We start from the raw sequence: 14263 nt of genomic DNA, 5'->3' as shown, positions 1-14263 counted from the left end.
ACCTAATTTAGGACTTAGAGTATTTGGATGCAGGCTTTGAGTGTCCTGCCTTATTATGACACATCGCTTGCGTGCAATATTTAAATATCATATATAAAAGTATGCATGAGGTAATGGTTTGAAAGGTTACAAAGGTTATATAGAATACGCAATACATGACTCAATATAGATTACCAGAGCTATCGTTGCAGACGCAGAATCGCCAAATATGACACTTGTCTATCAACTCGGATATTATTATGCCCGTATTATTCACCTGGGCCCGGTTTTTCGAAAGGTGGTTAACTCTAACACCGTGTTAACTCTGTGTTAAACTCGGTGTTAAAGTTAACCACATGGTTAAACGTTTTTCAAAAGTGTGTTAGAGTTTAACCATGTGTTAACTCTGTGTTAACTTTAATCCACCCCCAGTACCTTGGTTAAGATTTAACACAGTGATTAAATATGGCCGCCAGTGTAATTATTTTGCCACTTCAACTCAAAAATTGGTAAAATAAGCATTTGTCAGAAATTTTAAAGTTTAAAAAATCTTACATAGGCTATGATTAAGATACGGAAAAGCAACTGGCTTGACATGAAAAGTTGCAGTATCTGTGTGATATAATTATGGAAGAAGGATTTTGCACATGGTTCATACCCCCTATCTTGAAGTATCCCTTCATTGGAGGAGGCTGCATTGTTGACAGCAGTAAAAGGTACTTTTTTCTTTATTTGACCTTCACATTGATTGTATTGTTGTTGTCACATAAGACATTTAACAAAAATTTCCAAAATTATTAGTGAAATGGGTACTATAAGTACAAAAACGTTGTACAATTTTTTCCTTGAATTTTTAAAACATTAATGAGAAAGGAATTATCAGCTCCTTGATAAAAAAATATTGAGTGAACATGTTAGCATATATAATTTTTTTCAATGTTGTTACTGCATATTAAGATTTATCTCCCTTTTGACAAAATGCAAGTGGTGGATCAAAATTATTTCTGAAACGTCTAAATGTTATGCACAGTCAAGCAATGTAAAGATACTAAAATTATATCTGATTGGAGCAATATTGGTATGATTTTTATGTACATGTATTTTATACTATATCTTCCTTTTTTAAATCACTTTTTTAAAGAATAACTGCATTTTAAATTTTTGAAGCATTTAATTTTTAAAACTCCATATAGTTATATTGATTTAATTAAATTAGTGATATTTAAATTTGACCTTATTTATTTTTTTCCACTGGGCAGATCCCAATCATGATGCACATGTTTTTTGAAGTGTATCTATTTCAAATGTACATGTATTTTACATTATTAATAAATGCATTTCAGACATGTTTTAAGTATATATCTTTATGATTTAAAAAAATCTGTTGTTTTGTATTTTCAATACATTTTAAAAATTATTTATTTAAAGATTTGGAAGAAGGAGAACATGGAATGTTCTGATGGGTGACACTTGCTGTGCTTGATACCTAATTCCCCCCAAGCCATATTTCATGAGGCCCACAAACTGCAGCCAAGGAGAAATTTATTCAAACATGCATACCAAGATCAGAAGTGAAATTGAGAGGTTCTTTTGTTTGCATAAGGTGTGATTCTATTTCTTTTTTTTTTTTCACTGAAGGTTGGGTATTTTCAGTTGAAGTGACAATTTATAAATTATCATGGTATTTCACAAACAATTTATAACAGAGCATTTATATGCTTTAAGACTAAATATTTTAACATTAACTGAAAATTTCAATAAGGGAAGTATTATTACATTTGCTGTGCTCTCAATCGACAAACCTGATTATTCTCAATTACTGAATTATTAAGAGTTTAATGTCACCTGGATGTGAACTGCTTTGCTAAACCAAAATCATCATCTTTACATGTATATGCATGTAACTCATATCAGAACAGGGTACATACATGTATACATAAATCAGTACATGTTTTCTGTAGTGTCCATTTTAAACAAATTTTGTAATCAGAACTGTTAAAAATTTAAGGTGAATATGAAGTTTAGTCCCAAACTATGACTATATTTGTCTTTATTTCACAATTGTTGTCTTTTTGTATACATTTTATCCTTTTTAATTCACAGATTTGCATGATACAGGAATTAATTGCCTGCATTGTTAATTGAAGAGGACTTGGAGAGACTGAGATAGATGCATGAGTATTTGACAACAACCAACCTCTAAGCCTCAAACACCATGCACCAAGAGAAGGAGAACATTTATTGGGACATTTAAATTTAATCTAATGTCTACATCCTAATTTATAATTATAATACACAATAGCAAAAAAAATTGAATTCTCTCTCTCTCTCTCTCTCTCTCTCTCTCTCTCTCTCTCTCTCTCTCTCTCTCTCTCTCTCTCTCTTAACATGTCTAACATGTTTTTATTATGAAATTGTTTAAAGTACCAACAACTGGAAATGATAATTATTAAAGTATGTAAAACAATGCGAATGTAAACCTTTGCATTCTCTCTCTCTCTCTCTCTCTCTCTCTCTCTCTCTCTCTCTCTCTCTCTCTCTCTCTCTCTCATGTAAAAGAGTATGTTGATTGTGTTGTGTTGAACATATTTTATTGACTAATGCCAAAAGGATTGGACACAAGTTCCAAAAACTTAGAATGTCCTCTCCTTGTACATAATATATTACAGTGCCATACAATGCCAGTTAACATTGATAACAGTTATAGAACATGTAATGAAATACAAATAAATCATTAGTTTTAAATCTAGAATTAGAATTAGGATGGATAAGAAAGTTATGCAAATAATTTAAAAACTTAGATAAATCTACCACACTTTTGTATAAATGTATGAACTTCTTTAAATATTTTTATGTTTTCATCATAAGATAAAGTGTTGTCACCCCAAAGTAACAAATGTACATCAATTATATTCAAAAAGTTCAGTGATAAAAGATTATACATAAATGATTGTCTTAATGATGAATATTTTTTACAAACGGAGAACAAGTGATGTGCATCTTCTAAACTTCCACATGAACACATTGGGTTGGCGATTATGTTACACCGATAAAGATCACAATTGAGAACACAATTATGCCTTAATTTCGTATGAATGATATTCAAGAATCTTTTACCAAAAGAAAAATACTTAGGAGGTTTTGTATAATTGTTCTGTAGTGGTTTCTTAAATATATTTAACGAAGTAGCTTCCTTGGTATTATTATTCAGACTATTCCACTTACGAATAGTGTCAGGAAAAAATGACTTGTTAAAAGCTTCTAATCTACATCTAGGCAAAGAGTAGTTTGAGGAGTTTCTAGTATTATAGATGGAAGTGACATTTCTAATTTCAGGAGTTATGTCTTTTAGATAAGAAGGAACAAGATTGTTATGAATTTTGAACATAGTAGATAATTTAAGGCGGTCTCTTCTCGTAATTAATGGTTCCCATCCTGTTTCCAAATATAGAGAATTTCTTGAGGCTATGACTGAAAGACCTGAAACTATTCTTGCTGCATAAAGTTGAACCTTTCAAGCTTATCCATATCAAATTGGGTACATCCAGACCAAACTTCAACAGCATACTCTAGTTGTGGTCTTATAAATGATACATACATTTGTGCTAAAATATCTCTAGATACAGTAAATTTAAGTTTTTTAAGTAGACCAAGTTTTTTGTAAGCTTTTTTAACAATGATGTCTATGTGATTAGACCAACTTAAATTTGAAGATAACAATACTCCTAGATGCTTGTGTTGTGAAACATATTCCAAGGTACAATCATCAAACAACAAATTAGGAAATTTTTCAACATTTTTAAAACTAAAGAATACAACTTTTGTTTTTTGTGGATTAAATTCTAGAAGCCATTGCTTTGACCATTCCTTCAGTACATGACGATCATAATTAAGATTATCTTCTATGACAGAAATATTGTTTGAACACTGTTGTAATGAACTATCATCAGCATAAAGTCTACATATTGATCTCATGTTTTCAGCCACATCATTTACATAGAGTAAAAACAATAATGGGCCAAGAACAGAGCCCTGGGGAACACCTGCATTTATGAATTGGCTGGAAGAGAGTTTGTTTTTATACATAACCTTCTGTGTTCTATTACTTAAATAGCTAATAAACCATTCAAGAATTGGCCCAGAGACTCCATACGATTAAAGTTTATGAATTAGACCCTTATGCCAGACCCTATCGAAAGCTTTTGAAAGATCACAAAAGATCATACAGCAGTAATAACCATCATCAATACTTTTCACAATAGAATGATATGTTTCTAAAAGTTGGTAAACAGTTGAATATCCAGGCAAAAAACCAGCCTGGTATTTATAAAATAAGTTGTTGGCGTGTAAAAAATTGTATAGATGTTTAAACAAGATTCTCTCAAAAATTTTACTAATACAACTCAGCAATGACACAGGTCTGTAGTTTGATGTGATAGATGGATCATCTTTCTTAAATAAAGGAATTACATGTGCTAATTTCCAGCAGTCGGGAAAAGTCTTAGATGTTAGTGATTTGTTGAATAGAAGACACAAAGGTTTTGAAATAGTTTCTTTGCAGGATTTGAGCATTTTGTGACTTATACTGTCTGGGCCTACTGCTTTATTAACAGGTATTACTGACAAAATGTCAAAAACTTCGTGTTCTTGAATGACAAGGTTTGAAAAATTGTCTGTACACTTGTGTTGCAAAATAGGTAAGTCCTTATTGTTATTATCTAAAGAACTAGGGACAGTTTCAGTCATATTTTGCCCTGTTTTAGAGTAATTTTTAAAAATATCACAAAAATGGAAATGTAACATTTATCTACACAATACTATTCTTAAACTAAGAATCTATAAATAGTTTACTGATAAGACGTTCACAAGGGTAATAGTGACGTCACAAACAGTGCATTTTCCCGTAATTTTCATAAAACTGAGCAGAAGACACCAATTCCTCACTAGTTTTTTTAATAGAAAACTATGTCCGCAGCTGTCGCCCACGATGAAACTCACATTATAACTTTATCATGTTATGGCACATAAAATATATTAATTTTGTTGTGGGCGACGGCTGCGGACACATTTTCCTCTTTAAAAAACTATGAGGAAATGTGCCATTTTTCATCATTTTTGACTTAATCTTAGAAATTTGACAAAATGTTAAAGTCATAATTATTTTTTGAATCAAGATAAAAGTGTATAACTTGGTATTTTATATACATACATGTTCAAGATAGCATATGTGTATTTTCATGAGATTTAACCACTTTTGAATTTTAGGGCAAATATTAAAAGAAACTGTTCCTTCTTCTTAGAAATTGAACTAAAGTATGTATTTAAAAGTTCAATCTTATCGTTATCTGAGAATGCAAACTTATCAGTGCCATTATTGTCTGTGTAATGCATAAGTGGTATTTCAGTTGTAAATTTGGTGTGAAAAACATCTTTCATCAACTTCCAATAGAGCTTTTGATTGTTTTTACTTGCATCACACAAATAGGAATCAATATTATCATAATAATTTGAAATGGCATATTTTTTCATGTTGTTGACCTTATTTCTAAATTTCCGAAACAAATACCAATCTGAATCTTCGCAGGATTTCTGAGCTTTTTTTCTCAACCTATTTCTGATACGTATAGTTTTGCGTAAAAGTGAATCCATCCAGGGTTTATCATTTGGCCTAATAGTAACAGTTTTTTCTGGTAAACATTTGTGTATGATAGACATATATTGATGTGTAAAATTGTTTGCAGCAGTATTTATGTTATCTGTATTATTAATGATATTGCTCCAGTCACATTCTTTAATAAGATTGTTAAGTAGTATAAGGTTTGCATTTTTGTAGTCCCAAATTTTTCTTTTGTATGAAATATTTTCATTTGAATTTTGTTGTATGTAAATGTAAGTTGCTTTGTGGTCACTGAGTGTATGACTAATAGTACCTGAATCGTGGATTTTGATGTTTTTGCTTACAAGAATAGGATCTATTAAAGTGCATGTATGCTCAGTGATCCTTGTAGGTGTATGTATTGTATTTGTAAGTTGTTCGAGTTCATAATTGTGTGGATCTCATGTGTGGAAATGAGGTTGAGAAAATTGACATTCAGATCACCTAGAACTATGATGTTAGAAGAGATATCATTAGCTCTTTCAATCGACCATGAACATTTTTGCCAAAAAGTACTACTAGAATTTGGTGGGCGGTATGCACAGCATAAAAGAAGATTCTCAATAGCATGTGGTATTTCAATCCATAAGATTTCTGTACCGTTAGGTTCTAAATCATACCTCCGAGATGCAACTATAGAGTCAGAAATATATATCATTACACCTCCCCCATAGGAGTTGCGATCCTTCCTAAAGCTAGTTTTGTATCCCTCTATATTTAGACTGTCATTGCTAATATTTACATCCAAATGGGTCTCAGTAAAACATAATACATCAAAATCTTGAACTAAATACAATAAGGAGTCTATCTTATTTCTTATGCTTCTTATATTGATATGCATAATATCAAGAGAGTTTTCAGCAGAGGGACCTGGATTAGTTTCAATATCTCCAGATAACAAGAGAACACAAAATATAAAAATTTGTGCACAAAAATTGAAAGTAATAGACCAATTTGAAAGAAATTTGAATAATTGTTTAGTTTTGAATAACAATGATTGGACTGCATATAGTAAATAAGCAAGTTTGAAAATGGTAAAGTAAGATTTCTTAAAGATGTTGTGGTATCTCATATAGAAAGACCCTATGGCGGCTCGATGTTGTTCTATTGAGTTACCCATTGTCTAAAACATTAAGTGAGCAAGTCATAATGCATATGGTAGGCCGCCACTTGGTCTGGGTATTAATGATTAGAAAATCACATGTATGGCAATAATTTGTATATATCAACATAAAAAGAACATAAAATAAAGTATATTGATTACTTTATATTTGTACTTTTATAATATAATAGAGATTTTCATCCAAATATGAAATACCGAATAAATAAACATTAAGTATACACAGAATGTTACATATAGATGACTCAGTTTTTGTTTATCACAGCTTTTAGGTGTAAATGTTATATTGTTGTGTTTTTAATGACAAATTGTTGTCTTTAATTATCCATGATAGATTAAATATTTAATACATTTATTTTGTATGTTTTTGTCTATAATGTCCTTGTATAAAAATATGCATTTAATACTAGTAAGCCTCTTACCCTTTTATTTAAGGCATATTTTTCTTTCAAATTAAGTTTACATGAAGACAAATGCAGTTATCATTGAATACAAAATGTAAAAAAAAAAAATCCAAGTTTTTAGCTCATTCCTGTCCAAAGGTGAAATTTTACACATATTTACATAATATATATAGTTGAAAAATCACCCATTCCTTCCAATTGTCTCAATTTAAATTGCATGTAGGATATGAAAATGTACATTTTACATAAATTAAAATAACATCTGCTATAATAACTACTTTTGAAATGAACAAGAAGCAACCATATTTTTATCTTTGTATTGTATTTATGCATTTAATAGAAAAACATGTAAAATTTGAACATTTTTCTTGGATTTCTTATCTGTCTCCAGCTACCCGGGTGTGTTTGAATTTTATTTTAATAAAATTAAGGCAGACATCACACTAGTAGCTAGATCTTATTTATTTTATCATGGTTGGAAAGGGAGTAGATTTTTATTAAACATGATTGTTAAGCTTGCTTTTTAAGAAATTTAAACAAGAAATCACATGCAGGACGGCATGCATGTTTGTCTCTAAAATGCTACAACTCATCCAATTTTCAAAATAGGTCAATTTTTAGTGTCGGTGATACATATGTTTTCAAATATGTGTGAGAATTGACACTAGGAAATTGCCACAAGTTTCATAATATTAGATGAAAGATTTCAAACCACTGCTTTTTATGAAAATCAATACATAGGAGGAGGGTATGCATGCAAGGGTATTTCTAAGTGATGTGATGATAATATACATGCAGTATTGAATAAGGTTTCCTATTAAAAGATGTTGAACAACAATTGACCTCTTAAATATTAAGTAAAGATGTTTTGCTGAAGAAGAACCATATGAATCTATGTTAAATAGAGAAAAGTGGAAATGGTGGGTTCACTTAAATGACCATATATTTCTCAAACCTCAATGAAATTGGCAATATGCGGTATACTTTTTCTCAAAATTGCATAAGCTTTCTTATTCCAAGACAAATTGTCTTTTCATAGAATATTAGTGTAAGTTAAACCCTATAAATTAATTAGAAAATTTGTTGAGCCTTTGAACTGTATTTTATGATACATGTACATAATTGATTTACCGGTACAAATTGAAAGGAATTTATAATGGTATTTTGAAGCTATTACATTGTACTTTAACGGTGTTATTTAGAAAACAAGAAAAGAAAGGATTAATTTGGAAAATTGCATACTATATAGGATCGGAACCCTGGAAATGATATAAATGTTCAACATATAATTATATCAATAATATTTCACTAAATTCAAACTTATTGAAATCCCAAAGCAAAATCTTCTTTTTTCTTCATATATAGGAAGTAGAAATGAATTATGGGTAACCAAGTGATTACCAAGTGGTTAACTCAGTTAACACAGTGTTAGCTAACCAATGCGTTAAATTGCTTTTGATCAACAGAATTTAACCACTGCGTTAGCTAATCACTTGATTAGGATTTAACATGTCGTTATCCTTAACACAGTGTTAAATTTAACCACCTTTCGAAAAACCGGGCCCTGGTTTCATAACATCATTTAGGAATACTACGTAATGTTACAATTAAGAGTCACAGAGTTCATTTTGTTAGTTAGCATTACCACAATTCATTGCGCAGTAGATAGATATACATAAGTGTCATTGTGCCCAATATGTAATACTTGCAAATCAAGGTCATAGCATGGCTATCTGTTTACAGTTTTAAAGTGAAATAATGTGTGGAATATTTTTGTTTGACAGAAGATTACTTTTTTTTTAAAAATACAATCATTGTAGAAGGCAGATACTCATATATATACCAATGTGGAAGTAGATCATGCTGGCCTTAAATTGTGAAGCATGTTGTTAATATGTCTGCAGCTGTAATAGCTCTATGTATTGGGCTCATGAAGTCTACTGTGAATATACTCAAGTGTTTTTAATGGTGTAATAGGTACTGTAACTATAACTATGTGTTTGTTAATGGTGTTTTACTACATTTCTCACACATAAAACATGGATATCTGTTGATCAGATAAGTAAGACAGCTCATGTTATTGTCAATATCTTTGAAGGAATGTTTTACTTAAGTTCAGGTATTTTTGATTTACAATACCTTTTTTATATTTGTTCGGAGTTTACACATGCTATGATATACATGATTCTTATAAATAAGATGTTTGGGAAGTTGTAGCGAACTGATAATAAAACTTTAAGAGGAATTTCTTATTTGTTTTGTCTTTTTTTTAGTCACGCAGTATTGTAATACTCTGTTCATAAATGAGGACACGAATTAATCAGACAGATCTCACCATTGTTCATGGATCAACATATTCAGACAACACTGTAACTTTATGTAATTTTATGTGCTAGAGCTAGACAACTTTCTTTTGAGACGAACCAACTATTGCTGAGTGTACCAATGACCTTTCGCATTCATAATGATGTGATACCCAACAATACTGTGGTTTCATCAATATTCGTTGAATACCAATTTTCGTGGATTTCGTTGTAAAGTTGATCCACGAAATCAAATGTTTATTGAAGCACAATTTCAACTAATATTTTGTATAGTTAGGATCATTGGCCACGAATTTACGTATCCTTGAAATTGTGGTTTTTAAAAAATCCACGAAAATTGATATCCACGAAAATTAATGAAACCACAGTAAGTTAAAAGTATAATTTCCGTTTAAGTAAGTTTGCTGAGCTAATCCGTTATGACTGCTTTGTTTACTTTTGAGCAATAAAATAAAAACTGTAATTACTGTAAATATTGTCAATTGCTGTGTTTGTTAGTAACTATATAATAAATATAAATCTTTGATATCCCTTTCACGCATTCACGCACTTTACACCTATATCTTTACCACAAAGTCATGCATTTCCTGCATACATTGTAACCCTGTAGTCTTGAATTTCGAGTTATGACCCATATACCATTTCACACTATCACGTAATTCAACTTGTGTTAGGAAAGGTCGCAACCACCCTCTCAATACATATATTTCTTCCCCACAGTCATGCAATTTTACATAAAAACGCTCTTTTATTTTCATAAAAGTATATGAATTTTTAATCTGCAATCACGCACTTTGACAATTATACTATTGACCAACAATAGCGCTATTCATGATATATTGTTTTACTGCATTTACAATAACGAATGTTGACGCATATATTTAGCATAACAGTCACGCACTTGAACCTGTTTACCGTTAACCAACACGTTAACACATATACGGTAACACTTGAAGCAGATCCCATAAACCCCAGCCACGCTCTTTTATTGACATCTTGCTCTTTGCATATACCGTTATCCCACAACCACGCATTGTAACGCTTATTCCGTTACTCGTTAACTTTGATTCATACACTGTTACACGCAACCACAAACTTCAGCCGTTTTACATTTACATCCCAATCACACATCTAAGAAATACCGCCGAGAGATTGTTAAAGATGTTTTAAGATCAATGAACCAACAGACGTAAGAGACTACGTGTTGTGTGTATTCGTCAATAAAGGGTGAGGATCTAATCGGAAAAACACAGTGTCATGGTCCGATAAAGTTATCCAGTACAGCCAGACAGTAACATTGGTTGATACAATACACTTATGGTACAGCCAGACAGTAACATTAGTTGATACAATATAGTACTTGTACAGCCAGACAGTAACATTAGTTGATACAATACACTACTGGTACAGCCTGACAATAACATTAGTTGATACAATACACTTCTGGTACAGCCTGACAGTAACGTTGGTTGATAAAATACTCACTGATAATGTTGGTTTATACAATACACTACAACTACAGCGAGACAGTTACATTTGTTGATACAATACACTACTGGTACAAGCAGACAGTAACATTGGTTGGTACAATACACTATTGGTACAGCCTGACAAAAACATTGGTTGATACAATAGACTACTGGTACAACCAGACAGTAACTTTGGTTGATACAATACACTACTGGTACAGCCATACATTTATATTGGTTGATACAATACACTACTGGTACAGCCAGACAACAACATTGGTTGATACAATACACTACTGGTACAGCCAGACAGTAACATGTTTTGATACAATACACTACTGGTACAGCCTGACAGTAATGTTGGTTTATACAATACACTACTGGTACAGCCCGATAGTTATGTTGGTTTATACAATACACTACAGGTACAACCAGACCGTAATGTTGGTTTATAGCGAGCGCAGGTCGCCGGCGCGCAGCGCCGGCGCAAAGCGTGCTCTACCGGCAAGGCGTGTGTGAATAGAAAATTCGGACTATTTGCACATTCATTCAACGGATTTTTTTGGCGTCAGTAAATCGGACCAGTAATGCCTTGTTTTAATCGTCCCAGTAGATCCCTGTAATTATGGTTTCCTATTTCACACTCTCACGTCAACAAGATAAAAGACTATGTACATGCAATGTAAATAACACAACGCCAATTTCCATTACTTTTAAGACTAACGGAGTTATCGTCCTTTCGAGTGACGTCACAATGGATTTCTTGCACATTGATCCGACAGAATTTTTCGGCGTCAGTAAATTTCGACCCACAATGCAGTTCCTCAATGTCGGCCGATCTCACTAGACTGGATACCATCTCGAGAGAATCAAAGTAAAACTTTTCAGAAACAGATAAATTGTGTAATTTCCACATCATGCTTTTTAAGTAAACAAAACAATATTTTTCGCGTAGTTTTTTCTAGTATGGTATCAAAGAGAGAGACTACACATGACCGACGTGAACTTTGACGTCACAATAAGGGGAAACTACTCTAAGTAGTTATTGTAAATCTGCTGAAATATAAATACCAAAATCTTCTCAAAATCTTGCAGAGCTAACGAATCGGGACATTTCTTCAGAGATAGGAAACAGCTGTAACTTGCTCTCATTTGAATGAATGCTCACATTTATTTTATTCACTATATTTACGGTAATTTCCGCTTTTAAATGTCTGCTGCAAAAAAAGAGGAAATAAACTGCAATGTACATTATGTTAAAATCTTTATTATTCAACAACATTTTATCTGAGATAAATTCTATACTGGCGTGCGACCAGTATATAAACAATCTGATTAAAATCAGATCTTTGATCCGCTCCAACAAATTCGGATGTCGCTACACTTTGTTCAGCGACTATCAGAATTTTGGAGCGTTACAAAGATCTTATTTTAATCAGACTGGTATATAAATAAATAAAAAATCTAATGAATTATGAATAATGAAAATTTACTGGTAAATACTCACTGGTACAGCCAGACAGTAATGTTGGTTCATTGTGCCGTTACACGGCTTATTTTGTGTGTTTATCCGTTTTTGTCCGTGTTGTGAAATTTGTGTATGTTCCGTTTATATCCGTGTGTTGTGATTTGTGGAATTCAGTGTGTCTCGTGCGGTTCGTGAGGAAACACAGTACAAGAAACATCAGTGACTGTCACTCTTTTTCATGTTTTAGACCACAATGGAGTAAGTTAATTAACTTTAATAAGTTTAATAATAATGAAAATTCATAATTGTACATTCTGATTATTCTAAGCCTATAAATTTTGACTTTTTTATTATCTTTAAAAGAAAACATTTGATGTCGTCATGTCATATGTGCTTATGTTCGTCTTTGTTTTGTTGTAGTTATTACCACTGTCTATCGTCTAAATAAACTATAAAAAACGATGGTAGAAGCGTTACAGTAATAATCCATTCCCATATTTCAACATGGCGTCAGCAGATAAATTGAACCCACAAGAAACCGTCGTCGACGGAGATCACGAAGAAAAGGACCAAAATCAGACAGTTGAACAAACTGAACCTGAACCTGAACGTACGGAAGACGAAAAACGTGTAAGAAGTCTTACTAACAAAAGTAAAGAAATTTACGAAAATGAAGTACAGAAATATTCTGCAAAAATTGACAAAATATGGAATGATATAGAAAATATTCCAAGTGAAATTGAAAACATTGGTAACGATATCAAAGCACTACGTGCTCTGGCTTCCAATCTTGATGACATGGGAAAAAGATATGAAAAAGAAAATAAAATGTTTTTCGAATACCTTACTCGAACCAATACATCTAAAAGCCAAAAGGAGTTGGACTCCCAGAAGGCTACCTTTGACAAAGGAAAAGATATTATTCAGAATTTAAGAAAAAGAATCCGGGATTCTCGCATGGAAATCACTGAAAGTGTCTCAAAGAGTTCACAAGGAACTATGTCATCTAGTGTTAGTTCAATGTTATTCAAGAAGCGCATGGAAGCAGAATCACAACGTGCAAATGTTCAGTTCCGTGAAAAAGAACTATCCCTTTTAAAACAGAAAGCATCCCTCAGAGAAATGGAAGCTAAACGTCAAGCTGAAAATGAAAGGAAAAAAGCAGAACTAGAGGCCACTCATCAATTTTTAGAAGAGGAGCGTAAAGCGGCTGTGGCGGAAGCAGAAGTACGAGCATTACAGAATTTTGATACAGATAGTAAATAGAGGTCCATCATACCAAAACACATTAATACCCCAGTTAACCGTAATCAGTACACTGCTCGTTATATCAATGATCACAGTGATGACAAATTTGACATTGATCCCTTTTCAACCTGTGATTCAGAAAGTGTTTTTTCACAAACTAACCATGAAAAGTCAAACAACAAAGAGACTCCGACTATTCAAAAATCTATATTGAGAGAATTATCAAGTCAAAATGTAAAAACTCCTGAAAGTCCAACTATTGTGAGTGATCTTACAAGATTTTTACTCAAGAAAGATTTGTTGTTCTCAAGATTCTCACATTTCAACGATAAACCAGAAACATTCACTACATGGAAAACTAGCTTAAAGAGTATTACTGAAGAATTACAAGTTACCCCATTTGAAGAGATGGATTGAATGGTGAAATTCCTAGATCCTGAATCCTCCAAATTTGCAGCTAGTATCAGAACAGCAAATACAACGTATCCAAAGAGAGGACTTGAAAGAATTTGGTCAAGACTTCAAGAACGTTATGGAAGCCCGGAATTAGTTGAATCTGCATTGAAAACAAAACTCAGAGACTTTCCCAGAATTA

The 14263-nt window shown here is 32.2% G+C and overlaps 1 protein-coding gene and 1 long non-coding RNA gene across 2 annotated transcripts; both read left to right on the top strand.

The window, feature by feature from the left end:
• The first annotated feature begins 253 nt into the window (after positions 1–253).
• On the top strand, positions 254–2217 carry LOC109619537 (uncharacterized). Its single transcript, XR_010711345.1, has 3 exons — positions 254–695; positions 1408–1582; positions 2083–2217. It is a non-coding gene; the product is annotated as an uncharacterized lncRNA (long non-coding RNA).
• Positions 2218–12924: 10707 nt separating this feature from the next.
• Positions 12925–13686, top strand: LOC136275596 (myosin-7-like). The gene has a single exon (XM_066085192.1). The coding sequence runs from the start codon at positions 12925–12927 to the stop codon at positions 13684–13686; it is 762 nt and encodes a 253-aa protein (XP_065941264.1).
• Positions 13687–14263: the final 577 nt, after the last annotated feature.

The sequence above is a fragment of the Magallana gigas genome, chromosome 1, assembly GCF_963853765.1.
Source record: "Magallana gigas chromosome 1, xbMagGiga1.1, whole genome shotgun sequence".
Lineage (NCBI taxonomy): Eukaryota > Metazoa > Mollusca > Bivalvia > Ostreida > Ostreidae > Magallana > Magallana gigas.
The sequence above is the reverse complement of the archived record's forward strand: the minus strand, read 5'-3'. Positions and strand labels throughout refer to the sequence as shown.